Below are 26,900 nucleotides of genomic sequence, written 5' to 3' on the forward strand. Positions count from 1 at the left end.
TTCTCTGTTTTGTCCTCAGTCAGATGAGCTACGTTTCACAATGTTTTCAATGCTAATTTGTTTACTACATACACCCCCCCAACACTCCTCCCCACACCCCAACACCCATCCCCACCCATCCCCACCCATCCCCACCCTCCTTTCTCCCCTCTTTATTCCTTACATTCTTCTACTTATTTGCCAGCCAAACCACCACCCAAGCCTACTCTAGCCCACCCCAGTGGAAAATACTAGGCAGCGGGGGAGAAGAAAATAACCCAAACACAGAGAGAGAGAGAGAGAGAGAGAGAGAGAGAAAGAGAGAGAAAGAAAGAAACAGAGAGAGTCGAATCATGCCATGATTTCCCCCAAGCTGTCCGGGCCAGAGGCTGACCCCTCATGCCCACTCTGGAGAGAACAGAGCGGAGAGAACCCAACAGCTCCCTGCCCCCCCTCTTAACCCAATCCCCACCTCCTCTCCCATGACGTCCCCTCTCCCCGTTTCCCAGGGGCTAGCACCAGTCGTCCTCGTCGGTCTCGCTGTAGGGTTCATGCAGTCCCTTCCCTCGCGGGCCTCGGGGGTGGGGGGGCTTGTGGGTCCCGGGGTGCTGCGGCAGCGGCTGGCTGCCGTGGTGGTGGTGGGGGGAGGGCGAGGACGAGCGGTAGCCGTTGGGCAGGCGGCGCGGGCCGCCCGGCGGGGGACCCTGCTGCTGCTGCTGCTGCTGCTGTTGTTGCTGCTGGGGGGGTGCATGTCGGGAAGTCCTGGGCGAGCGCGGGTGGTTGGGGTGGGGCGGGTGTGGATGCGGGTGGTTGGGGTGGGGGTGGTTAGGGTGCGCATGGGGGTGGGGGTTGCCCTGCGTAGGGCTCTGCTCATAGGCCGGTGGCTCGTGGCGCTCGCGGTAGTCGTAGTCCTCGGCCTCGTCCTCATAGAAGCAGCCGTCGCCCTCCGGGCTACCGTCCGGTGGCGGGGGGCCCCAGCGCCCGGAGGGAGGGGGGCCGTGGCGTCCCAGGCGGGGCGAGCCGTGGTGGGAGGGCGGCTGCTGCTGCTGCTGCTGCTGCTGCTGCTGGTGGTGGTGATGGTGGTGGTGGTGAGGAGGCCCTTGGGGGGGAGGAGGAGGAGGAGGCTCGCCGGAGCCCGAGGGGGAGTAGCGGCGTGGGGTGGTGGTGGAGGACTGGCGCACGGGCTGCGGGGGTGTCCCTCCTCCTCCTCCTCCTCCTCCTCCTCCTCCTCCTCCTCCACTGCCGGGCTTGCGCACCACGGGTGAGTAGGTGACATGGGGCCGTGGCGTGGCGGGGGTCTGGGGGAGCTGCCGGCGCCCGCGGCGGGGGGTGCTAGTCCCCGAGGTCGAGGGGACGGGGCTCCCGCTCACCGAACTACTGCCCTACACGAAAAGTGAAACAAGGCAAATAAAGCAAAAGTACGACAAAATTAACGGCACAATGTGTTTGAGAGAAAGACACGCACACGGGGACATGAGGAGAGGGCGAGAGAGAGAGAGAGAGGAGGAGGAGGAAAAAGGAGGGAGAGAAATTTAAGGAGAAAAGAGACGAAAAAAGAGGTTGAGGAAAGATTTGCAGAGAAAGAGCAAGCAATAGCCCAATCATAAGAGAGCATAAGTGATAATGCCATAAACAAAACAGAGTGTGGAAATCCAAGAGATTCAAGGACAAACATGAACAATGGGAGAAACATTTGGACCAAAACACATAGAAGCAACATTTTACGGAGAGCAAAAAAGGACATGAAAGAAAACAGGAACAAGAGAAGAAAAGGGAAGGGAAGAGAAATTGATTTCTGGTCGTTGAACTCGGGAACAGTTACAGTGATTATGAGAAAGGCAGGATGTGTGTGGTAAGTATGAAATAACGGCACATGAGCTGCTATCACTGCCATACTGCTGCAAATGAAAGCACTTCAGAGAAGCCACATCCTGTTCTTTGTCATAATAGCAACGCCAGCCTTGACAGTGAATTTGGTTTTGTGTGTGTGTGTGTGATGTGTGTTTGTTTGTGTGTGTGTGTGTGTGTGTGTGTGTGTGTGTGTGTGTGTGTGTGTGTGTGTGTGTGTGTGTGTGTGTGTTTATGTTTGTATTAAATAGATAGATAGATAGATAGATAGATAGATACAAGGATACAAGGATACAAGGAAGTTTATTGTCACATGCATATAGTTACTGGAAGTAAGAAATGCAGTGAAATTATGTCTGGTGTCAGCCTATTTGTGCATTAATGGGGGGGTGCAGTAGAAGAGGGGTTTAGTAGATTAAGTGGCAAGGGCTGCATAAAAAAGGTGGGGGAGGATTGGGATTGGGTGGGGGGCACCAACAAGGAGCACCCAAGAGCAACAGGGGCAAGGAAAAACTCCCTTACCAAGGAAGAAACCTTGGGCAGATCCACGGCTCAAGGGGCTAACCCAACTGCCAGGGGTCTTGGTGTGTGTGTTGGGGGGATGACAGGGGAGATGGGATAGTGTGCTGTGTATGTGGGGAGAGGGCAGTGACAGATAGATAGATAGATAGATAGATAGATAGAGAGGTGAGGGAGTGCAACATTTTCCCTGTAACCTGTGCAACTAGAGGGCTTCTCTGTCCAAGTCTGATGTACATACAGATGTTTGTATCAGAAACACTTGGGCGCCGCTCACAATATCTTATATCAACTAGGAAAATTGAAAAGAGGTAAAGGATAAAACAAAGGCATCAAGTACACGCTAAAGGGATATTAGATCAATTTAGTTTCCATATCTTCTCATATTAGTGGCTTTAACCCCTTATACTAAAACAAATGAACAGAAATCAAAACTGTGGACAAAACTATATGGCATGTTGTTCAAAATGATACATACATGCTCAAATTGGAGATTATGATGTATTCTGATGTATCTGTATTGCTGGCAAATAATCATCCAATTCCATGTCCTTTTTAAGGGCTAATTCCAAGCAATGACTGCCCCCTATTGGCTAGTTTACACAGTGCATGACAGACCGTATTCGGTACTTTTTTGTTTCAAAGTGGTGTTGGTCTAAGGGGTGAAAATGAAAGTTACAATTTTGTGATACATTTTTGTGTGCAGATGCTGTATCTGTGTGTTTGTGACGGATACTCGAAATGATGACGAAAATAAAATGATGTGCTTGTAGGACCTCTCCGGTCTTTAAAGGAGTTATATAACATTACAAGACATGTGCTGGCATATCTCTGAGTTTATAGTATAAATGTGTATGCAATATGCTACAGTATGCATGTCTATTGTAGTGCACGACTACATAATAGTGTATGTTTAATTGTTGTGTTTGTGATGGTGGTTTTTGGTTGTGTGTTTCTCATCAGGAGTGCACGTATGTCTGTCAGAGATCGGAATGTTTGTGTGTGTATGTAGGGGATGGATGTGGATGCTTGTGAGTGTGTGTTTTAGTGTTTTAAGTGTGTGTGTGTGTGTGTGTGTGTGTGTGTGTGTGTGTGTGTGTGTATGTGTGTGCGCCTGACGCCCACCTGCCGATGAGGCCCACAGTCGCGGCCCTCGCTGGGCGAGCGTGACCAGCGGTGGTCGCGCTCACGGGGCTGCCGATGGCCATAGTCGGGCCGGTCGGGCGTGTAGCGCTCCTTGTCCAGCGAGCTGTGGTGGTGGTGGTGGTGGTGGTGGTGGTGCTTGCGGTCCTTGGCTCGCCCGCGGTCGCGGTCCCTCTCGCCACGCTCCTTCTCCTTGGGTGGCAGGTCGCCTGACTGCGTGGTGGTGCTGAGGTCTGTTCCCAGCCCTGACGCCAGGACGGAAGCAGGTCAGAACAACACCAACTCCAGACATGCACGTTCACCAGCGTGACAAGATACTGGACAAAGCAGCGTCACAATTCCCTCCCTATGTCCACACTCTATGATGATGACGAAAGTGATGATTGATATGTAGACATCCACAATGGTGGGCAATCATTCTCTTTCAGACTTCTAACCCTGCTTAAAGCACACTCCAATATAGTGCTTTATCTTTTACTTTATCTTTTACTTTTTAATAGTGATTTACTTCTCGCCATCATCAAGATTTGACCCACTGGCTAAAACATCAACATACTGTGCAGGGGCGCGCCAAAAACATAGTTGCTAACTAAGTTATCCAAGTTAAGCCATGCAATTTCCCATTGCCAACCAACTAAGTTGAAAAAAAGGTTAGCAACTATGGTTTTGGGAAACGCACCCCAGTATGCTCCACAGACCAGCATGAGTATATGCAGTGTATCGTGTGAATGAATTATGTTTTAAAGTTATTATGTTTGTTATTGAAATTGTTTGCTTGCATGCTGTGGATACTGGAGCCACTCTCTTATTCTTTCAAACATTCAGTTTATTCAGTGTATCCCTCTGTGTGGTATGTGCATGTGAGTAATTCTGTATAGCAGTCTCTACATTACTGTATAGCATTCCATCTGCTCGTCCATTCATTCCTGATTGCACATGCATTGTCCAGAAGTCATACATATGTGAAAACGGCTGACTGTATGTGAGATGTATGTTTGTGTGTCTCTTATGCTAATCATCCCCCAGTTTAATTGGCTCATTCCTACCTTCCTTCCCTCACTCTCCACCTCAAGCTGGTGTGTGGTGAGCATTCTGGCTCACCAAAATGGCTATCGTGCATCACCCAGGTGGATGCTAAACATTGGTTTTGGTTAGTGAGGTTCCCCCTGCACTGTAAAGCGCTCGCTTTGGGTGCCTTGCTAAAGCGCTATATAGATGCAAGTTGTTAAGTTGTTGTTGTTGTTGTTGTTGTTGTTTGTTGTGTAGCAGTGAGCTGTGCCCTGACCTGTGTCTGCATCCGTGTAGCGGCTGAGGGATCTCTCAGAGGCGCGGTGGCTGCGCTCCCGGCGCCGGTGACCATGCCGCGGCCCCTCCTCGGGGATGACCTGGTCCAGGGTGTAGTCGTCGCCCCGGCCCATCCGCCCGCACCGGCCGTGCCCCAGCGAGGAGGCGGAACGCTTCATCGGGCTGTTATCTGTGATCGTCTGTGATAGCATGGGAGGAATCACACAGAGAGAGAGAGAGAGAGAGAGAGAGAGAGAGAAGAGGAGAGAAAGAAAGAAAGAGAGAGAGAAAGAGTAGGAAGAGTTTCTATTGTCATCACCATAGGGCGATATGTGTGTGCTCAGAGAGTGTTTGAGAGGTGTTTGTGTGCTGTGTGCTATTCGTGGCCTTATAGAGATACCTTTCCCACTCTCTGCACATACCTCTGTCATTCTGAGGAGCAAGACAGACATAAACACAGAACGATAGAAAGAAACAAAGAAAGAAGGAAAGCAAGAAAGAAAAAAAGGAACAGAAAGAAAAAGGAAGGAAGGAAAAAACCCGTGGGCCACACTCTCCATGCACCCAGGACCTTTACCTGAGGGCCTCCAGAGCCCAGATCCTTCACTCTTTGCCCCCGACTCCACCCCACACCACCCCTCACCGACAACACAAGAGCAGAGCACATTCCCACACCAGACCCCTCCACCATTCAGAGTTGCACACACACGCACACACACACACACACACACACACACACACTCTCGGACACACACAGGGGTACTGTCTTCAGCCATGCTGATAGAGAGGATGGGGGGTTAAGGGGAGGCCGGGGAGCTGTCCATGGTCTTGAGTCTGGTCCCTTTCACATTAGTGAAGGCCCAGAATATACAAGCACAAGCGGAGTCCATGGATAGCCCAAGAAAGACAAAGACGAAGATGCACACGAACGCAGACACGAACGCGCACACACACACCCACACACACACACACACACACACACACACACACACACACACACATACACACACACACATACACACACACACACACCCACATACACGCACACACACAAGCACACACGCACACACACACACACACACACACGCGCGCACACACACACACGCACGTGCGACACACACATACACACACACACACACAGGCACGCACACACACAGGCACGCACACATGCATGCACAGGCACACACAGGCGCACACACACACACACACACACGCACAGGCACACATGGGCGCACACACACACACACACACACACACACACACACACACACACACACACACACACACACACACACACACACACACACACACACAGAAAGTATCTTGAGAAAGTATCTACTGTGCACACCTTAGCTTACAATACAACACAAACACAAACAGATGTTTACATACATACACACACATACATACACACACACACACACACACACACACACACACACACACACACACACACACACACACACACAGCAAGCACATGTGTCTGTGTTGAACATAAGCAGGACAGACATATACACAGACACAAACACGTCAGCAGCAATCATACAAAGACACCTAAGGGCCGTGTATGACATAGGCAGGCAGCTAAGCACACAGGAAGAAAACAGGGATGGCAGGAAGGAAGACTTCCCCAAACACCAGGGAAGAGCATAAGGCGCTAATCCATTCAAGGTGTGGGAGCCACATCGATCTAAATTGAAAAGGTGCTACCGCAACGTATGTCTCCAAGTCACTGGATCAACTAGCTATAAACAATAATGGGCCATTCACATCGAACGATAACTATGAAGATAGATAACTGTCCAATGAAGATATTGGATAACTGTCCAATGATAAGGTTGATGAATGTGATGCCTAAAATAGGATGAATTCTGATTGGCTGTCAGCGTTTTCTCATCTCAAAATCACTCTGAAAGTTATTCCCCAACAATATCGTTCTTCATGTCGTTATTGTTATAGGCTATGTGTGGACGACGTCATTTATATTAGCTAGAGTGGTACTTTTGTTGTGCGTAGCCCTTTAGCCAATGTGCTTGATGGAGAGGAATGCCAGCACGAACAAACAGAAAAAACGGACAACGGAGGAGGAGGTCCATAAGAGCATGAGAAGTTCCGAGAGAGAATCATGTTTGGAGGACGTATTACTGTAAGGGTTATAATCAGTCAATGGAAGGCGTAGAAAAGTAAGCGCTGTGACACTGGTGTAATTAAGATTGTACTGATGTTGCAAACAATCTGCGTTGGGTGACTTCTTTTTACAGTAACCAACAAGCTATGGACTTGACCAGTGAAACAAAATGAATGGTGCAGAATATAAGCTGAGGAAGAGAGGAAAAGGAGATAAAGATTAATCAAGACTGAAAGAGAATGTTTTTACCATGGGACAGATCAAATAGGAAAGAAAAAGAAAAGTAGCTGCTGGGTGAAACCGATATTAAAAGACAGAGGGACAGATAGACAGGAATTTAGAGAGAGACAGAAAACAGGCATCGTGTAACTAAAGATAGACAGACAGAAAGAAAGATAGATAGTAAGACAGATACAGTACATACATAAAGAGAAAGAGAGAGCAATAAATAGAGAGAGAGCATGAAAGAGCAAGAGAGAAATAGAGAGAGAATGAAGCAAGTGCAAGAGAGTGAGTGTGAAAGAGTAAGAGAGAGAGAGAGTGAGAGAGAGAGAGTGAGAGAGAGAGAGAGTGAGAGAGTGAGAGAGTGTACATACACTGAGGTTATTCCCTCGTGGCCTCCCTTTCCTTCGATGCTGCTGCACAGACACAGACAAACAGCAAGCAGAGCCAAGCACAACACAGTACACCACATCACACCATACAACAGCACAGCACAGCACAGCACAGCACACAGCAAGAGTGAAGCACAGAGACACGCACCACACCACCACCACCAGAGGGAAAGGGGAGGGAGGGGGTATAGGGGGAGATAGACAGAGAGGGAGACAGAGAGAGGGACCACATAAAGGAGAGGAAGAAAATAAGTAGGGGTAGAGGGTGGATGGAGATATGCTCAAAGTAAGGGGGGGTATTGACCAGAATGAAGGAGGGATGAGTGGAGAAAAAAAGGAGGGGGGCAAATCAGGGAGACAGAGAGGAGAGAGAGAGAGCGAGAAGAAATGTAAAGAAAGACAGAGATAGAAAGAGAGAGAGAAAGAGAGATAACTCTGGTTAGACATAGAAGCAGCAGTGATAGGGAGACACTTACCACAGCAGCACACAGACAGTGAGGGACTGATGGCTGCTCTAGACACAGTCACCATGGTAACACTAGACACCACGGCACAGCACAAAACAGTACAGTGCGGTGCAATAACTATACAGAGGCTCAACTCACGAGAAACACCAAGTGGCACAACATAACATGAACTAGAACACAGAGCACATATACAGTACACACACTCTCTTTCTCTCTCTCTCTCTCTCTCTCTCTCACACACACACACACACACAGACACTAACACACACAGACACACAGGACAGATAGCACGTTTTTTTGTTTTTTGACAGACACACGTTTGGCAGAACTCTAGTCATATCTTACAAAAGCCTCTCATAAAATTTGAGCAATGCTTATGATGAACATAAGCACGTACACACAGTTCTCCTGACCTTGGACACACACACACACACGCACGCACACACACACACACACACACACACACACACACACACACACACACACACACACAATCTCTAGTAGGGTACTTTATCAAAGTATCATAACATTTGCTTCAACCTGTTGTCAATTTTGTCTCAGTTTCCTTAAAACTCATACAAGCTTAGATTTAAGAAAACAAACAAACGACAAATTATTGCTACAAATGATATGCAGCGTATATCTTCACTATGATCACATCTGTTCACACCATCCCAAAACACTGACAACTTTGACGTTGGACCTATTAAAGAAACATAAGTGGAGGAAAATGCCGTTATAAAGGGAGACAGATTAAGACTGGAGGTAATGCAGAGGAATAGGACTCAGATGAAGATTAGAAAAGATGTTCAGGAGATTCTGGATCTGAGAATAGAATGGTGACAAAAGTATGGGACTAGCGCGTGTGCAAGCATGTGTTCCTGCTACCTGCCCGTGCATGTTAGTGTGGTATGTGCCTGCATGCATCGGACTATGTCTAAACATCCATGAGATTAACTAGGCTGAATTAAGACACTACAAAGTAAAAAAAAAAAAGCATAGAGGTGCTGTCAGGAAGTCAAGCCAGGGCACATTTCCAAACAAATATGAGATTACAATTCAGTTAAAAGTGAATATACTGGATTCATTTCATCTCATGCAAATATAATAAGATATCCTTGTTCTGAATCTTTGAAAGTTATTCATGACACTTTCATTTCAAAATGTCATTTGAGTTTGTGCATGCACTCATAAGGGGAATGTATTTGGGATGCATTTCAAAATATATTTGCCTACAATGTTAGAACCATAAGATGTTGATTGCTTTTGAAAAAGATAACATTTTGAATAAGATTTGGTAAATTATAACTGGAAATTAATAACTATGTGGCACTTTATCCAATGACTCAACAGCCTTTCCTTTGCTAACTTAAGTACTTCAGTAATCATTATATCACCAGTTGTGCTCTGGTGGCTGCTGCTGTCATGGCAACAGTGCTTCCTGGAAATGATGCCAATGTACCTTGGAAGTCAGTGAAATTACAGCTCTCTGCGGCCCCAGCAACCCCACCTTCCAGGTACAGATTGTTCTTCCTGGTGCTTGCATAAGGTTTGCATATATATGTTCAGTGAACAGTAGAGTTATTATCCAAGAGCTGTCCTAACACTACATGTCTCCCTATATTTTGGCTTTGTCTGAGACGACTAGTGTTTTTATGCAGTGCACATGGGCAAGCAGTACTTCGAGTCAAATTCATGCTTCTGGTGTGTTGTGGTTTTGTTTCTTTCTCGCACAAAGAGGCAGAGGTGTTGAAAGTGATGAGTCATCCAGGTAAGCAGAGGAAGAACAGGAGGAAAAGGGGGATATGAAGAAGAGGAGGAGGAGGAGGAGGAGGAGAAGGAAGGGAAGGCTGGAGAGCAGCACGCTGAAGGAAGAAAGGAGGAGGAGGAGGAGGAGAGTGAAAGGATGAAGGTGCTCACTTGGTTGTCTGCCGGGAGTCGGGGCATGGAAGCAGCTCTCCCGTGCCCTTCCATTGGGAGAAAGTGCTCACTGTCCGAGTAACCATCCCGCCCCATCTCTCTCATCTCTACCGTCTGTGGAAAACAGAGGGAGAGCTGGCGTGACTGCCTGGAGTTTACAAGGCTGGGACAGGGGACAGGAAGAGGGGGGACACTGGCCATCTAGAGGCCTGGAAGACCTCCTGCCTGTCGTGGGAACTGATGGTCAGGAGAGGCACAGGCCAGGATAGTCAGGAGGGACTTAGAGTGGCTGGGTTTAATTTGAGGACACTCTCTCTCTCTCTCTCTCTCTCTCACACACACACACACACACACACACACACACACACACACACACACACACACACACACACACACACACACACACACACACACACACACACACCACACACCATTTGTTTTTCTGAGATGTGTTTTCTGAGAGTTGATATCTGTTCAGAGAGAGTAGGGGGTAGGACTGACCTGCTTGCTGTCTGACCCACTGTTGGGCCAACAAACAGGGGGCTAAAGAAGACCAAACAATAACCCCTCGGAGAGTGGAGCAAAAATGAGTCAATGAGGGATATGGACTGCACTAGCAGATGAGGGTAAGATTTGTTAGATGAGAGAGAGAGAGAGAGACAGAGAGAGAGACAGAGAAAGAAAGAAACATGTTAATAGAGAAAGAAAAAAATACATAAAAATAGAGAAAGAAAGAAAGAAAGAAATAAAGAAAGAAAGAAAGAAAGAAAGAAAGACTGGTAGTACTACTGTGTGAGTATGAGAAGGGAGGCTTCTGGTCCACAAAGCCCAGGGTATTAGCTGAGGTGGGCTCAAGGGGAGGGGGCTCTAAACTGTGGCCTGCCCGTGAGATGGACATGAGGAGAGGATTGGGCAGACACAGGTGGCCCAACCAGGGGGATGGACAGAGACCCCTTCAGTGGACACAGGCCCAAACCATACAGTGGGGACCACACCTCTGTTCCACATGCAGAGTTGAGAGCAGAAAGAAACACTTTGACCCTGATAGTGGGACTGCTTGAGGATTCACACTGACTCATCAGTCATAGTAACACTCATCTCTTCAAATAGCAACCAAGAATAAAGTAGGATTCCATTCTTTACTTCTCTCAATGGGCATTTTCAAGAACTTTCAAAGCTGAATGTCTCATCGACACATTCTGCTAGTGTCCATGGGTAAACTCATGCATGTATTTATAAATGAAAAACACACGTTTGTGTGTGTACGTGTGTCATCCACCACCCTGGTACTGTCTGCGAGAGACTGCTGGAGGGAGCTGGTACCTGAGAGTTGTGCATACTGTCTCGTTTGTCGTCGGGATGCTGCCCCTCGGGACTCCAGCTGCCAGCCTTCTGAGACATCTCCTGAGCACGCGCGGTCACCCAGGACTGGCTCTCTGACATCCCCCCATCCATTGGCCTGAGAGAGATGGACAGTTACATCTTTTCCCCCAGCAACCCCATCCACGCTGGCCTGAGCTGCGTCCAGCCCTTTGACAGGACAGTTATATTGTCTTTGTTGTGTCTATATTATCTGTACCACCAGTGTTGAAGGTTGTCTAAGTGTCAAGCTTGTCCCCATGATTGCGCTTTTTTTCAACTAGCTAAGATATTTCTAACAGATAGTTCCCATGAACTTTAAATTTACCTTCTTAATACTGTAATGAACTATACGGTGTACCAAGACTCTTGCACATGGTTACAACCAAAACTACCATGACAAAAAGGCAAAACATAAAAAAAAGAAATATTTGTTCCATCAATAAGTTACATCAGCACAATCCTTCAACAGGTGCTTTTGTGCAAGTAAGACAGTACTCCAGCAACAACATAAGCTTCCTTTTCACTTCTCTACCACTTGGGAGTGGACAAAGCTGTTCCCTCCTTTGTCCACCTAGCCCACTTAGAACCAAGGATGGGGTCTCTAAAAAATTAGCTCACTTCAGTGCCGAGAGCAGAGGGAAAAAAAGGTGTGTGTGTGTGTGTGTGTGTGTGTGTGTGGGGAAGGGGGTCACATGAAGGGGTTACTTACATATTGCCCACAGCATCCGGCTGGGATTCAGGGAGGCCCTTGACTCCCGGCCCACCATCCTGGGTTGGGGAGTGAGGCTCCAGACGCTGAAACATTAATGTCGTTCGATTCTGTGTGAGATACAACATGGCCTACAGCTGATACCAGGCATACTAATGGGAAAGATGAAGGAGGGGATGGGGTCTGGGGAAGGTGGGGTGATCAAAGAGTCCAGAGTGCAAATGGGTTGTACTCCAGTGGCAACAGCAGGAGACAGCAAAGGTCAGCCAAGAGGCACTCTGGGAAGTGTATTCTCTTACGGTTTACTTTGAGATCCACTCCCGGCCGTGCTGTCTGGAGGGTGCTGATGGCATCATGCGGAACATTCATTTACTTCCCAACAACCCAGTAAATGAATGGAGGTAACCAACTGAGTGCTCCCGAGAGGTCAGGGACAAATGGTTGATAAGCTCGTAATATGTTCACCTATTGTATAGCTCGTATAGTAGAGTATAGTAATATGATAATGACAACAATCCATAGAATAGTTTATATTACTGAGCCTTCCAATTTAGGCTTCTACACACAGACCAAGTCATCCATAGATAATAAATGTTTTTAAACAGAAACTCAAACCATGTATAAGGCACTCTGGTGTTGTGACCACCAGGCACCTGGGGTTTTGTCCAAATCTATGCGGAGAGGGATAAGACGTCCTACTGACCTCTAGCAGCACAGTGGTTACACCAGGCAAAACCAAGTGTCTGAACAGAAAAGACTAGAGGGGAACAAAAAAGAGCACTTGCATTGAATTATAGGCAGTGTGAAGAAGGATTACAACAGGTGATTAAAAGGGTTAGCAAAAACAACCATATTGTTGAACATTATATGGCAGATCTGACCGGTTCAGGCAAAGCGAAAAAAAGATTATTTTTTTTTTAAGAAAAGTGGTTTCATCGAAAAGAGTGTCCATGAAAAGTATGACATAGAGTCCATTTAGATGCATTGAATGAAATGTCCTTGGAAATCTAAGCGCATCAATCCTATACATAAAATATGTGGAAGCCCATGTTATCCTGTGTCTGCTCTGCAAAATGTGCCCAGCATTCTTAAGAGCAAGGCACTAAACAATTGATTCAGCAACCTATAAACAGCTAATGTTTTTGACACTGGCTTGAGTTATGGGAACACCTTTCACTCCAACTGACACCTTGAAAATTTCAGGTCCGGGGCTGGCACGCTCCACTCCTCGCTTACCTGTGCGCATGGAGGTGAAGTGAGGGGAGGAGTGTTGGGAGAAGGGTGGGAAGGAGCCCACTTGCAGAATGAGAAGCAGTGGCCGGAGGCAAGCGGAGGCCGGTGAAATGAACATGCAAGTCCCTGCCCGAGAGAGGCAACTTGCAACCAGGGTGATGTAGCAAAGTGAGGCTTACTCGTGGAAATCAGGGTGAGATGAAGAATTCTTTATGCAATTCAAACAATAAGTCAATATTCTATCTGATATTTTGCATGCTTCTTATGTCTATGAATTAAATGTTTTATATTAACCTTTTGGAATTTTATCTAAATCATTGTTATCAACATTTGATACGTGTCCCATGTATAACACATTTTATTTCAATGTGGTCTGCAGGGTATTATGTGCTGCTATGTCAATACAATTTATATTAGGTAACTCCTCTATTGATAACATATGACTAATGATTTAACAGATGAAGACCGAAAAACTACATGTGCTCATGTTAATGTGATTCACATTTGAATAAATATGAGCTGCCTGGAGCAGTGAAGAGGTTCTTTGAGGTAAGAAACGTGTGAGCTTTCATGATGGATTTAGTCTCATCGTGCACAAGCACTTTCAGCAGTTTCACTGTGTCTGCTTAATAGCAAAGCACTAATACTGACACATTTTTGACTGCCATTTTTTGCCTATTGTAAATGTCCCTTCCTGAAATATTTTTCTTCCAATGTTTTTGCTATATCTGTGTATTTTTATGTTGTGTAGATGGAGACATGTTTACATTACTACAATACTACAATAACAAATGCTTACAGATCAATAATAATATTTTAATGTTCAACCTTCACCAATAATTGATCGATATTGTCTGTGTCTGATGAATGTTGTGTAAATGAGTCATACAAAAATGGCTGTCGAAGTATTGAAGACCTTCCTATTCCACCCTGACTCTCTGGTGTCTAAAGGTCTCATACTACTACTATGTCTAGCTACCTTATAAAACTCTCTTTCAGTTCCCCCACAGGGTTTGACCTCAGCATTCAGACAGAGCTCAACCCCCTCAGATCTCTCCCCATTCCTCCTGACAGCCTCTGTCTTCAGAGGGATTTGTGATGCTATGAAGGAACAGCACCTTTTAACAGACAACATGGGAAAAAGAAACAGCTGAAGAAGGAATGCTGAATGACAGCAATGGAATGCTAGATCGAGTGAGACTGCAGAGATGGGAGGGAGGTGGGTAAGACAATACGAGAAGCTTTGAATTTGTGGAGTTGGGTTGAGTAGGAGTGGAGCTTTGTCTGTAGAGAAGGGCCACCCTTTTACTATGCCCAGTACTTTGTGAGGTAACCCACTGACCCTCGCGCCGCTCCACCCACCCCTAACCATGATTCAGAACGAGAAAGCAAAAAATATGACAAAAAGTGGAAAAAAGAAACATCTCCGTACCTCGAGAGAGATTTCTGTTATTTTACTGATTTTCTTACAGTGAATAGTTATACAAACAGTTATTCTACAATAATACACATTCTTTATTTGTTACTGTGGTCAGTGAGTTGGCATTCAAACTGCAAACAAAAGGTGCATTGTTTTGTGTTCATTCCCATTATTTCAAGTGGACAGGGTGCAGTGGTGCTACAGGGGTGAGGGCTACAGTCCAGTGCAGGTTATTGCTTGCAGTGTTCACAGTCAAGACAGGGCTATGGGAATTGGGAAAAGGCCTGTACATTGACCGATTACATGTGGAAGCACAGCATATTCACAGGTTCAACTGAGAGCCGTGACAACCATCAGATACCCGGCCTTGCTCTTTCTCACAGAGATACACACAGAAATGCATTTACAATCCATGCAGAATGCCCTTGATTTCAAAAGCACAGATTTAATGTAAAAGGCTTCTTAGCTGCTTTTTAAAAAGTATGCATGACTCCCAAGCTTTGAAAACTTGGATACAACATCTACAGTTGTTGCTCATGAGCAATTTTTTTATTTAATTACAGATACTTTGTCAAGAACACATTGCTACCGCTGTCACAAGAGACTGGTCTCAATATTGGGCTACTCTACTCTGTACTGGTATGACGATACAAGACTTGACCACTGACATAGAAAACACTGAGAAATGTATGATCCTCAAGTGCAAGTGTTTTTCATTCATTTTTATAGGGCATCAGCCCACAGGTTTGTGACGACCATGCAGAGTATATAACGTAAAGAGCAGTAAGATGGCTACAGCTGCAAATGGACCGTATTCTTGTAGAATATGGGACTACGGTGAGTGGCAAAGGCCAGAACAGTGCTGGTTGTCACAGCTCAAACAGCAAGGCAAGAGAAACAGAGAGAAAAAGAGACAGGCAGAGAGGGCGAGAGAGGGTGAGAGAGAGAGAGACACACAGAGAGAGAGAGAGAGAGAGAGAGGAGGGCTGAAGAATGCGGAGTTAAGAGGCTGTGGCGTTTTGCATTTTTTTGCGGGGGAGCAAGCGAGTGTTTGCCCTAGAGTTGTACCTGCTCCTGCGCCTGGGCCCGCTTGGCTTTGCTCTGCCGGTAGTACTCCATGATCATCATGGCCGCGTAGATCTTCCCCACCGTCAGGTCTGTCGCTGCTGAGAAACGGACAAGTTACCCTGCACGATTAGATGAGGTGAGATGGACCCTGAGCGTGGGGAATGGGACTGGGGAGAGGGGGAACGAGGCATGCACACGAGAGACACCAACACAGTACACACAGAGACACCGAGCCAATAGTCTTTTCACAAGCAGACACGGATTTCAAAAAGCCTCATATGTTATTGGTCCATAGATTGTTGTCACTTTTGCTTTCCGTTTTTCTTTTTTTTTCTTTTGATCTGTTTTTTTTCCCACTCTTCACAAAGGATTATCATTTTAAAGTGTTTCTAGTCTCTCGTTTCAGAGGAATATAGACTAGAGGCCATTTTTCACGAAGATGAAGTAACCAAGAAACTATGTAAAGTCATAGTACCACAGTGGCTGTTTTACTGTTTTCATTCACTCTGATGCTGAGCTCTGCATTTCACGGTAGCAAGTCGTTTCACAGAATTAGCCACAGCACTTCAAGTGTTCTTGAGCTTCAGAATGTGAAACAGTTGAGAAACAGTCTTCGAAAGTACAATGAGTTGATTCTTTAAGATAACTGTATCTTCGTAAAGAAATGGCCTAAAGTCGTCAGGAAAAAAACTGGGTACAAACTCGGTGCAGCCAATAAGTCATGCTCCCAAAACCCTGATCAGCAGAGCATTCTCAGATCTGTTCACACCTTAATTTGCTTACCAAGAAAGTCTATATGGTTTCAAAATCAATATTAGTTATAATGAGCATTGTGATGAGAGTCTTGAAAGGATGGCTTAGCTGCTGCACATATATTCCATGCTTCTTTTTTTTGCAAACGTTAGGCATAACATTACTCAGTTTAACCATACACATACCTATTTATCATCAATGTGTACAACGGGTGCGGTAGCACCAGTGCATCGTATTGTCAGTCATCATTTATTACCATATATACAGCCAGTCATCTTTAGTTTAGTAAGGTCTTCTTTCTCTTCTAAGATACCCTGGAGTGAAAAGACTTCTATAGAGGGTTGTTCTATAGTAAGGCACCCCCTGATATCAGGCACAGAGCGCTGAAGATGACCCAGACCAGGCTGGAGGGACCGTGGCGTGGGCGGGACATGGGACTCCTTGGATCGTCCGGAGAGGAAGTGACAGTACAGGTCTACAACTGAACGGCTCCTGCTCACTCGAGGTGGAAGGGGAAGGGAGGGGAGGGGGGGGGGAGCCTGAAGACCCACAGGAGAGATCTGAGTAAAGTGTGAGTAAAGAAGACAGTGGCCTGTTGGAACATCTGCTGGCTTGTGCAGTGTAGTTTGTGTACCTAAGGCCAAGCACCCTGATGTGAAGGTACTCTATATGGCTTACTGTGTCTAGATTCACATGTGCACACCATTTATGGGAGCATACAGTTTTGTCGAGAGCAGACGATGGCTATCTTAGAGCAACTGTGGGAACTTGCTTCGATAAACTAGCTTATATGGATTTTTCAGCAGTTCACAAAGGGGGGTTATTCATTACAGTTCAACAGAGACTATTTATTTACCTCTGTGTTACTTCTGAAAACCTGACATCTCTCTTTCGAAGGTGGCTTCAAAATTCTCAATATGCGTTAACATGGCAGAGTTACGACATCGAACTGGGCTGAACTAGACACGATGCAGCTCATTCCCATATCAAGGTGGTTTTATTTCACTAAAGTGATCCAACAAATGGAGGGGCTTTAGAATGAAATATTTTGACTGAAGCCACCTTTGAGACATTTACATTTTAAACCTTAAAATATAAAATAACTAAATAACAACAAAGGAAAGTTGGCACGTTTATATGTGGCCTATTTACTGCCTGGGGGAAGGCAACTATGCTTCCACTCCTGCCCATCTCATTATATTCTCTCATAGGCTCATCACTGAGAAGCAACTGGCTGGCACAAGGGGCTAGGTCCAAAGGTCATTAGAGGTCGAAGGTCGAGATGGTGGAGGTCGTTGCTGTGCCTGGAGCATCAGAGGGTGCAGAGCAGGGGGGGGGGGGGACTGGCTGACAGAAGCTTTCCTCTGGTGGTGAGACAACTGGTGGTCTGGTGGTCGGATGGGCGCACCGGGGCGCAACTTACACTTGTGTGGAGTGACCAGCAGGTCCAACATCTTCTGCGAGAGGTTGGGCCAAATCGCCATCATCTCTTTCCTCAGCTCAGCATCCATCTGGTGCTTGTCCTCCCCTACATATGCACATTATCACACATACACACAAACACGTACGTACAAACACACACACACACACAAATGTGCAATACACACATACACACAAAATACACAGAAACACACACACACACACGCCCCAACGTCCACAACAGTTCATCCAATAAACAGCCAAGAGTCCACACAAAGCATGTGGCCCGTGGACGTAACAATGTTTAAAACACCTGCCTGACACACACACCATGCCTGTAGCGGACTGGGTTAGCGCCGCACACACACACACACACACACACACACACACACACACACCACAATAATGTGCAGTACACACAGTTCACAAACACGCACGGTATGGAGCACAAAGACAGAGGAATGACAATTGACGTGTGGAAACGTAAACACACGCTCACACACACACACACACACGCACAGACACACACACAAAAGAAATGTTTTTCATTAACAATTGTCTTTATGCACTTTCACCACAGGTCAAGAGAACATGAAGGATCATGGCACCCTGTTAATAAAACTCTGACAACGTTCATACCCACACTGAACAGTGAGAAAAGGTTACAGTCAAGCAAACTGGAGTCTGCTGCTAACTGGGTAACACAGAAGACAGAAAAAAGAAAAAGAAGTGAATGGGTAGAAGAGAAGGTTGTGCCAAACCTTCCGTAACCTTGGCGATCTTGATGTCCAGTGCCGTGCGGATTAAGGCCATTAAGGTGGAGTTGAAATGAACAGAGTTGTCTTCGGCGACCGGCAAATCCATCCGCAACAGTCTCTGTGAAAAGCCAGTCAGGGACATATGAGAGAGAGGCTGCACAAGGCCCACTGAGGACAAAAAGACTGCAGATGCGTGTCTTTATGTGTGTGAGCTCTGAACCTCCAAGAAAGGGGGGTATGAACGAGAGAGTTGAGAAGGGAAAAGAGGGGTGGTGACAAGGGGAGGGGCAAAGCTCTGTGATATTTAACCTATAGTTAATTTGACCTTTGACCCAAAATCTTTCCAATCATCAGAGCTACTGATGTTCCAAATTCAGCGGAATGACCCATGGGAGGACGTTCAGTCCCTATTAAAACCTGTGTATGAATCTCCACTTTTCATCTTGATGGAATCTTTCATGTTTAAAGAAAGTCTAGCGCTGCTTTCAGACATTTTTGTGATTCTTTGTAGAGCCTGCGAGAGTGGAAGAGAAAAGGCCTCTTCAGTAAAAAAAAAGAGGAACGACTTCATATTGGTGTTAAATGTCTCTTGGGAAGCTTTAAAACACAGTGGTTCCTCACCAGGCTGTGAGGGCGGTATCCACAGGGCCAGCAGGTCGAGGAAGTCCCGCGGGAGTCCTGGAGCTCTCCCCAGCAGGAGGTTCACAGAACTGACCGTAGACCCAGGCACGATTGAACGATGGCAGAGAGAAAAAAAAACAGCGAGCTCAAAAGTTTTGCAAGACTTAGATTCTTGTTGCAAGTCTTGTTCGTTGTTTTTGGTTTTCTGGCTTTACATCGTTTCATCTGTGTCCTGGTCCATCGGAGGAAGAAGGACGAGGTGAGGAATTACAGGGGACTAGGCCAGGCAAAAACCGACCACCCACCCTACCAACCTCTGCCAGGCGTTTCGTGCGTTACTACAGTCATGCCTTGCTGGTTTGCCATATACACGTGCCATGGCCGGCCCCGAGACCCCCCCTCCACCTCGCACCCCCTCAAGCACACCCCTCCTGAGGCCCCCTCCACATTCACGTGCACGGCACATGCCAGTACCGCCCTACACCTCACATTGCAGACCAGCCGGTTGACCATACAGGAGATGGCATTGCCTGTGACTGATTCCGGGATTGTTTGTTTGTTTGTTTTTCAGCGTCATCATGGTGGCGGCGGTGACTGGTGAGGGGTCTAGGTGAGGATGTGATCATGGATGGACTGCTGAATTAGACTAGAGCTCGATCCAGATTCTCTGATCTCTCAATGCGGGGGATGGGTGTGGCCTACAGGGTTAGGTGAGAGCAGCATTCTCCATACATTCAAGTTGAAAAGAAGAACAAAAAAAGATAAGTATAATGTCAATCATTATGGCTTTGTTGATAAATTCAGTAGCATATGCTTTTAGGACTACCTTCGATTAGGGGGGTTAAGAAAAAGATAATTGAGAGAGTTAAGGGACAAAAGCATTGTGAGTTGAATTGAAAAGGAGAGGGAGAGTTGAGGAAGAAGTTGTGCTTGCTGGCTGGAATGGATTTAAAAAAGAGGGGGGGATTTAAAGGGCAGATCAGCTGACCTCTTTAGATTTATCATCACTGATAAAATGGGACCTCATATCATATGAAAAATAGTCTACCTTTGCTATGAAAGGCTGAGGAGGCCAGATAGTATTCTTTCATTCACTGTTTCAAGGTCAAGGCCATCAAAAAAAAACTAGTCTCTTCCACCTTTCATAGTGTAGGCAGATTGGCTCAGTGTGATTTACATGTAGGTTCAGGTGATGTTGAAATTGAGGAGGTTTGCTGAGCAGAATCGGTAAAGGAGAGACACGGCTGACATAAGTGTATAGACACAAAGAGTGTGAATAAAAATATGGTGAGGGACCTTGGGGATGATGAGGGGATGAATGAAAGAAAGAAAGAAGGTGAAAGAGATCTATCACCACACACTGGTTAAGTCTGACAGTACTCCTGTTTGTTGATGATTTAATCTCTATGGCAGAGAGGGGATTTCACTTCACTGACTCTGAAGATCACAGGTTATTTCTCTACAGGAAGTGATGTGTGGATATAAAATGAGAATAACTGATCATATTGAGGGAGGATATTCTTTTTTCCACTGAACCAATAATTGAGCCAGAGTGGGACAGCAAACCTGACTGGTCCATGGAGATGTTATGATAGGGAAAGCTGAATATGGGGAGGGTAGGGGCTGCCATGATGGGGCAACTGAGAGACAACTGAGAGAGACAGGATGACGCTCCTGGTGAGATTACAGTTAAAGTAAAAGATCAGAATGAAGGAGGGAGTAATAACAGACAGAACAGACAGAAACTAAGGATGAATTTCCACAGTTGTGGACAAACACAGTAAACAATATTGAACTGAAAAAGGAACCATTTAAATGAGTAGAATAGAAAAGCAGGCCTAGGTGGGGGTAGAGATAAAAGTGAGCACATGGCAGGCTGGGTGGGAGGACACTTGGGAGAGGATGGGCCGGGGTTGGTCTGAGGCTGAGGGGAGACAGATGGGGTCCAGAGAGAAGGGTGTCCACTATGACTTCCTCTCATGCCTGCAATGCACCACACCAGTCAGCCAGCCTGACAGGGTCTGTTCGCCACAGCAGTCACACTTTTGAAGTGGGAGAAACAAATGGCCTGGGCTGCCCCTGTCCATAAAACCAACACACACACACACACACACACACACACACACACACACACACACACACACACACACACACACACACACACACACACGATCACAGCCATGCACACATTCACACTCTCAACACAGACACTAACACACAGGTCTAAACACACTCACACTCTCAACACAGACACTAACACACAGGTCTAAACACACACACACACACACACACACACACACACACAGAGCCATCAGCCCTCTAGCACAATTGCATATGTTCCAGCTCACTGTCTATTGTCTAGGTTTCCCTCAGCCTGCAAACCAAAGTGGCCCCATTCAGACAGAATGAGTGAATGTGAACGAGGGAAACAGAGTAAAAACAGAGTAAAAATGACCACGCTATGGGTGAAACCCAAAGAAAACAGACCTAAACTGAGTGTGAGACAGACGGGAAAAGTAATGAGAGAAAGAATAAAGATGTAAAGGTGAAAGATGTAAAGGTGGGGGGTGGGGGTGGGGGTGAGTAGAATGAACTGAGGGGAATCATGAATAGAACCACAGCAGCTGAGATCAGTAGCACATGTTACTTAGGAAACAGCTGAGCTCAGTCCATTTGATGTAGACAGCAGTGAGGGGGAGCGTGGTGTGTGGCAGGTCTGCTGTCTGGGCTTTAATGCTGTTCTCGGGACCTGGTCCTTTTCGACCTTCTGGGGTCACTCTGACCATCCCTGCCCTTTCAAATACCATTGCCTTCTCTGCCTGTCTAACAACTAACTCATGAGTGACACTCCTCGTTAGAGTAGCTGAACAAAACCAGTGTAGTTATGACCTAGACCATTACAAGCCCACTGACTGGCTGTTCAGCTTTGCTGGGAGAAGTCATATCCAGATGACACGTGGCAGTGTCTCTGTGAGAACACAGGGGTGGGCTTGTGAAGTCCTGCTCTACTGGACACATCATGGGACAACTATGGGGATCAGCCTGTGGCTCTCCATTGGCCAGGGAGTATCAGTGGCCCAGTGGTTGCGACAGAGAGACAGAGAGAAAAGGAGGGAGGTGGATGAAAGAGAGAGACTAGGAGTAGGGGTAGGAGAAAGGCAAAGGAGGGGTGGATGACAGTGGTTGAGATGATTATGTGTGTGTTTTTTTTTGTGGGGGTGGGGGGTGGGGGGCAGGAGGAGAGGAGAACTTGGGGACTCTGGGGGGTCTGGGCTCTAGCATGCTGGCGGAGCTGGAAACAGATTCCAACTGCATTGACAGAAGAAGAAACAAAGGACAGGTGCATGAGCCGGTTGGCACGGCAATTCAGTTGCTGAGGGGGATGGGGGACGGCCGGGGTTTAAAATTGTGCTTGTGCTTCATGAGGAAAGAAAGAAAATAACACGATATAAGAATTCGGATCATACTGAATTTCAAATTGGATATACTGTGGCTGACTGTATTGTTCTTCTTATATAAAACTAATTTTCTAAAAAAATCTAATAGAATTGCCTACATCTGCCCTCTTTCCTGTACAAAAAAGATGCTACTGTTTTTTGTATGTGTTGTGGGTGTGCATGTGTTGACACCAACAGATAAATGAGAGAGACAGAGACCTGGTCCTCCACAAAAACAGTCACTGGGGTGGGTGTCTGATCGATCGTAGCGCCATCCACAGGCAGGAGAGACTCGGAGGACTGAAGTCCTTTGGTCCTTCCCAGCCCTGCTGCACTCGCACTTTAGTGTGTGTGAGGGAATGTGTGTGTGCATGTGTGCTTGTGTGTGTGTGAATGTTCCTCATGCGTAAGCTGTGTGTACATATTCTACTACTGCTGAACACTGTCCTTCCCTTTCCCCACAATTTGAGCATATACTGTACATTAAAGCATTTACTTCAATGCTTGTGTTTCATCAGGATCCAGGAGGATGCTATCAATGTGGTTATTATTAGCAGTATTGGAGTAGCTCAGCTGTTTTGACTGAGCAAGATCGCCTAAGTGACACACAGTTTTGAGTGTTTGAGTTGCACGCATATGTGAGAGAACAGTGTGTACAGTATGTGCGTACATGTGTGTGTTTGCACGTATGAATGGGAACGGTGCGTCGTGCGGTGCAATAGCACTGAGAAGGTCCCTCCGTTCCCCCCTCCCTGTGGATGAGTCTGACTGCTCCTACTATTCCCCCCCCCACCCACCCACCCACCCACCCTCCCTCCCAATAGCGCTCCCATCCGAGAATAGACACAGAAAAAGAAATGAACAGAGAGAGAGAGAGAAAGAAAAATGAAAAACAAAAAAACACCAACACTACAAACACAGCGCTGGCCCCACAGAGGCCTTCTACCTTGTATGCAACCCGTGCCGGGCACTTCTTCCCCAGGCCTAACGGCGGAGACATTTGCCTGAGCATCTGATACATATCAGTGTAACTGATTCTGCCACTGGACAACCAAAATAAAAACAGAGCAAAACAAAGGAAATCAACAAGGACATAAATTAATAGGGGATCAGATGGCAGGAGTTAAAAAAGAACGGAGAGAGTGGAAAAAGAGAGGAGGAAGTAGAGAAAAACAATGGAAAGGGTGAAAAGAGAGGGGTGAGGAAAAAGACAGGAAGTAAGGGCAAAGAAGGGGGGAAGAGAGGAAGGGAGGGAGGAAGGGGAGAAGGGAGGAACAGAGTAAAAACAAGGTTATTGGTGTCACTCTTAGCTAAGAACAGGCACTAGTGTTGATTCTGGGCTCAACTGACTCTTAAGAGCTGCAGGTCTGTACGATGGGGGTGCGAAAGAGGCCAGAGAGGGGTCGTGGGTTCGGACTAAGGTGTCGCGTTGGTGGGCAGAGGGAGGGTGTCTTCTGTCCTTTGGTGTTAAAACACCGTTCTATGCAAGCCCTAGAGAGGGGTGAGGCGGGTTGCATAGAAGAACAGGGGGCTTCGGACTGAGCAAGAGAAGCAAAAGAATCAAACGGACAAAAAAACAACAAAAGCCCCACTGTTGGGATGGTGTTGCAACAGCAGTTATGTCAATGCAGTTTCTGTCCCCCTCCCCGCCCTGTGAGACCAATGCACGCGACCATACCCAGGGGGCCTAGCTGCGATCAAAACGACAAGCAAAATAAAATAAAACAAAAAGAAGTACAAGAAAATCATTCTTTTTTTTTTGAAGAAAAGGTTTTGTTATTGCTGTTGTTTTTCATTCGACGTGAGGTGCAGAGTCATTCGTCATGCGTGTTTTGCATCGTTCCAACACATTCTCGTTCTCATATCAGAATGCAAGTAGAAATGGTGAAAAGACAAAAAAACGAGGAAAATATCCCAAAAAGGGAAGAGAAAAAAAGAAACTAAAACCAAGTAAATAAGCGACATTCATTCCAGTCTGGATGCTAGCATGGTGGTTTTTAGGGTTTTAGTGAAAGTCAAACCTTGCAGGCCACCCTATGGGGACATTTCTTTCCTAAGCCCAGAGGAGGGTCGATAACTCGCAATAAACTGTACATATCCTTGTAATGAATGCGCCCACTGCAAGAAGAATACAGGGAGGTTAGAGCAACACGACCAAGAAAAGAAACCATAAAACAGCTGGAAGAAGAAGAAAAGAAGAAAAGAAGAAGAAGAAGAAGAAGAAGAAATAACAAAACAAGGTGGATAACAGTGGATTTACACAATTACATATCCATATGCAGAAAAACACACACACACACACACACACATACAGTATACATACAGCTAAACACTTCACAATTCACTGACAGTCCAACAAGCACACAGTCTGTATTTGCTAGTCACCTGTTTGCAGAGACAAAGTTAGTCTAAGTTCTTTCAGGCCTGGATACTATCTCTTCTCACTCCTTTCTGTCTGTTTCTCCTTGAAGCTTTGATTCGGTTTCAAAGTTACCCAAATAGTTATATGTTTCCCTCAAGTATTGGTATACACCACTAATGACTAATGACTAATGAGTTACATATACACACTTCTCTCTCATGCTCCCAAACCATCTCCACCCTTGTAGTTATTAAACCACCAGGCAAACATTCATTTGCCTCTTTTTTCTTTTCACTGGTTTCTTAATTTCTGAATTGGCTTTTACCATTCCCTTTTCACTTCTCTCTCTCTCTGCCTCGCTCCCTCTTATTCTGTCTGTTAGTCTTGCCCCCCTCTCTTCTCTGTCTCATTACCTTGTCCATCCATTGTTCAGCCTTTAGGTGACAGGCACTGGAATGCGGATACTAGCTTGTAAACTTAGCGTGTTTTGGGTGCTGGTTGTTGGAAAGGGAGAGGGGTTATCACAGTAAGTTTTCTCTGCAGTATTCAGATTCCAGACGGGGGTCAGGGTCAGGGTTAGGGGAGGGCATGGGTCTCTTCACCACTCACGGGTAGACGGGAGGAAGGTGTGTGTCGGGGACACAGGGTCCAGGGGTGGGCGGATGTGTGGAGAGCGCCGAGGGCTCAGATCCACAATCCCCTCCCCTGACTTTTACTCGAGTTACTTGCTACCCCTTTGAGAGGGTGCTATGCCCGACCGAGGGCACACACACACTCTGACGGATAAAACACATTCCCCTCACGAGGCATGTGGGGAAAAAAAGACAGGCGCCAACAAAACTCCAGCAGCATCTGTAGTCAGACATCAGGAAAATATGTATGCAGTGTGTGTGTGTGTGTGTGTGTGTGTGTGTGTGTGTGTAAGCGCTTTCAGATATAACCTCCGGAGTATATGAGGAGGTTTGTCAAACGGAGGTCCTACCCTTCGGATGATTCAGATATGATGCTAACCTCGGACCTAATACTGACCTTATCTGAGGACGTATGTGTGAGCGACATACACGCACATTACAGAATCTCGTGTGGTTGTCAGTGAGGGGTGGGGGCTTGTAGAGTTCACAAGATCACGAGATATGGCCTTAGAATATATCGACCGCTGCCTGTCACAGCTGCTTTTTTTTTACAAAGTGTAGCCTATGCATTATGTAGGCTAAAGAAGACAAATCTATTGTGCATAGGCTAATACTTGAAGTAGACTAGTCACGTAAGTGCGCACTTGAAATTGACCTAGCCTACAGTATTTGTATGTGTGCTTCAAATAAACACATTTATCTGTTTTCAAGCGTTATGTACCAGAATTAGCTATAGAACCCAAATCTGGTTTGCGTTGGAGAGAGAGAGCACAAACTTTATGGTAGGCTACCAGCCAATTCAGTAGGCTAGCTCAAGACTTCAAGATCATACAACGTTTTTAAGCAACAAACAAAATACTAACATTAATAACAGTGAAGTTGTTCGTTTTTTCATGGTTTATTTTTCCAAAAGCATCCTCTCCCCCATGTGTTAGCATTTCACGTGGGAGCTTGGAACAAAGTTGGGTTTTCTTCGTTTTCATTTTCTCTAGGCATATATGCTCAGCAAATATCAGCGAGCTCAGCAGGTCATGAAGGCTATCAATGAACAGAAAACCGTGTTGGCTAACAATTTATTAAATACTCCTGTTATTGTAGTCAGCGACGTCGCTGTAGGCTACTGCCTTTTTTCAGCTTCTGCTTATGATGATTCAGTCTTCTGAATTCGTTTGTCCTTGCCATGCAGTTGGAGGCTAACGTGTCTCTAACATTCCCTTCAGGTGT

General features: G+C 46.2%; 1 protein-coding gene across 1 annotated transcript in view; it reads right to left on the reverse strand.

Annotated features, from left to right (window-relative positions):
• Positions 1 to 462: 462 nt before the first annotated feature.
• The window catches only part of cacna1aa (calcium channel, voltage-dependent, P/Q type, alpha 1A subunit, a), a 100,339-nt gene continuing 73,901 nt past the window's right edge, over positions 463 to 26,900 (reverse strand). Inside the window, exons 41-51 of the mRNA XM_048244985.1 lie at positions 24,704 to 24,800; positions 18,628 to 18,742; positions 17,871 to 17,975; positions 15,695 to 15,792; positions 11,974 to 12,083; positions 11,226 to 11,361; positions 9,903 to 10,016; positions 7,498 to 7,539; positions 4,775 to 4,973; positions 3,472 to 3,734; positions 463 to 1,361 (exon numbers count right to left, since the gene is read on the reverse strand). Of these exons, the coding sequence (XP_048100942.1) occupies positions 492 to 1,361; positions 3,472 to 3,734; positions 4,775 to 4,973; positions 7,498 to 7,539; positions 9,903 to 10,016; positions 11,226 to 11,361; positions 11,974 to 12,083; positions 15,695 to 15,792; positions 17,871 to 17,975; positions 18,628 to 18,742; positions 24,704 to 24,800 (2,149 nt within the window). The 3' untranslated portion in view covers positions 463 to 491. The remainder of the gene's footprint in view (positions 1,362 to 3,471; positions 3,735 to 4,774; positions 4,974 to 7,497; positions 7,540 to 9,902; positions 10,017 to 11,225; positions 11,362 to 11,973; positions 12,084 to 15,694; positions 15,793 to 17,870; positions 17,976 to 18,627; positions 18,743 to 24,703; positions 24,801 to 26,900) is intronic.

The sequence above is a fragment of the Alosa alosa genome, chromosome 6 (genome assembly GCF_017589495.1).
Source record: "Alosa alosa isolate M-15738 ecotype Scorff River chromosome 6, AALO_Geno_1.1, whole genome shotgun sequence".
Lineage (NCBI taxonomy): Eukaryota > Metazoa > Chordata > Actinopteri > Clupeiformes > Clupeidae > Alosa > Alosa alosa.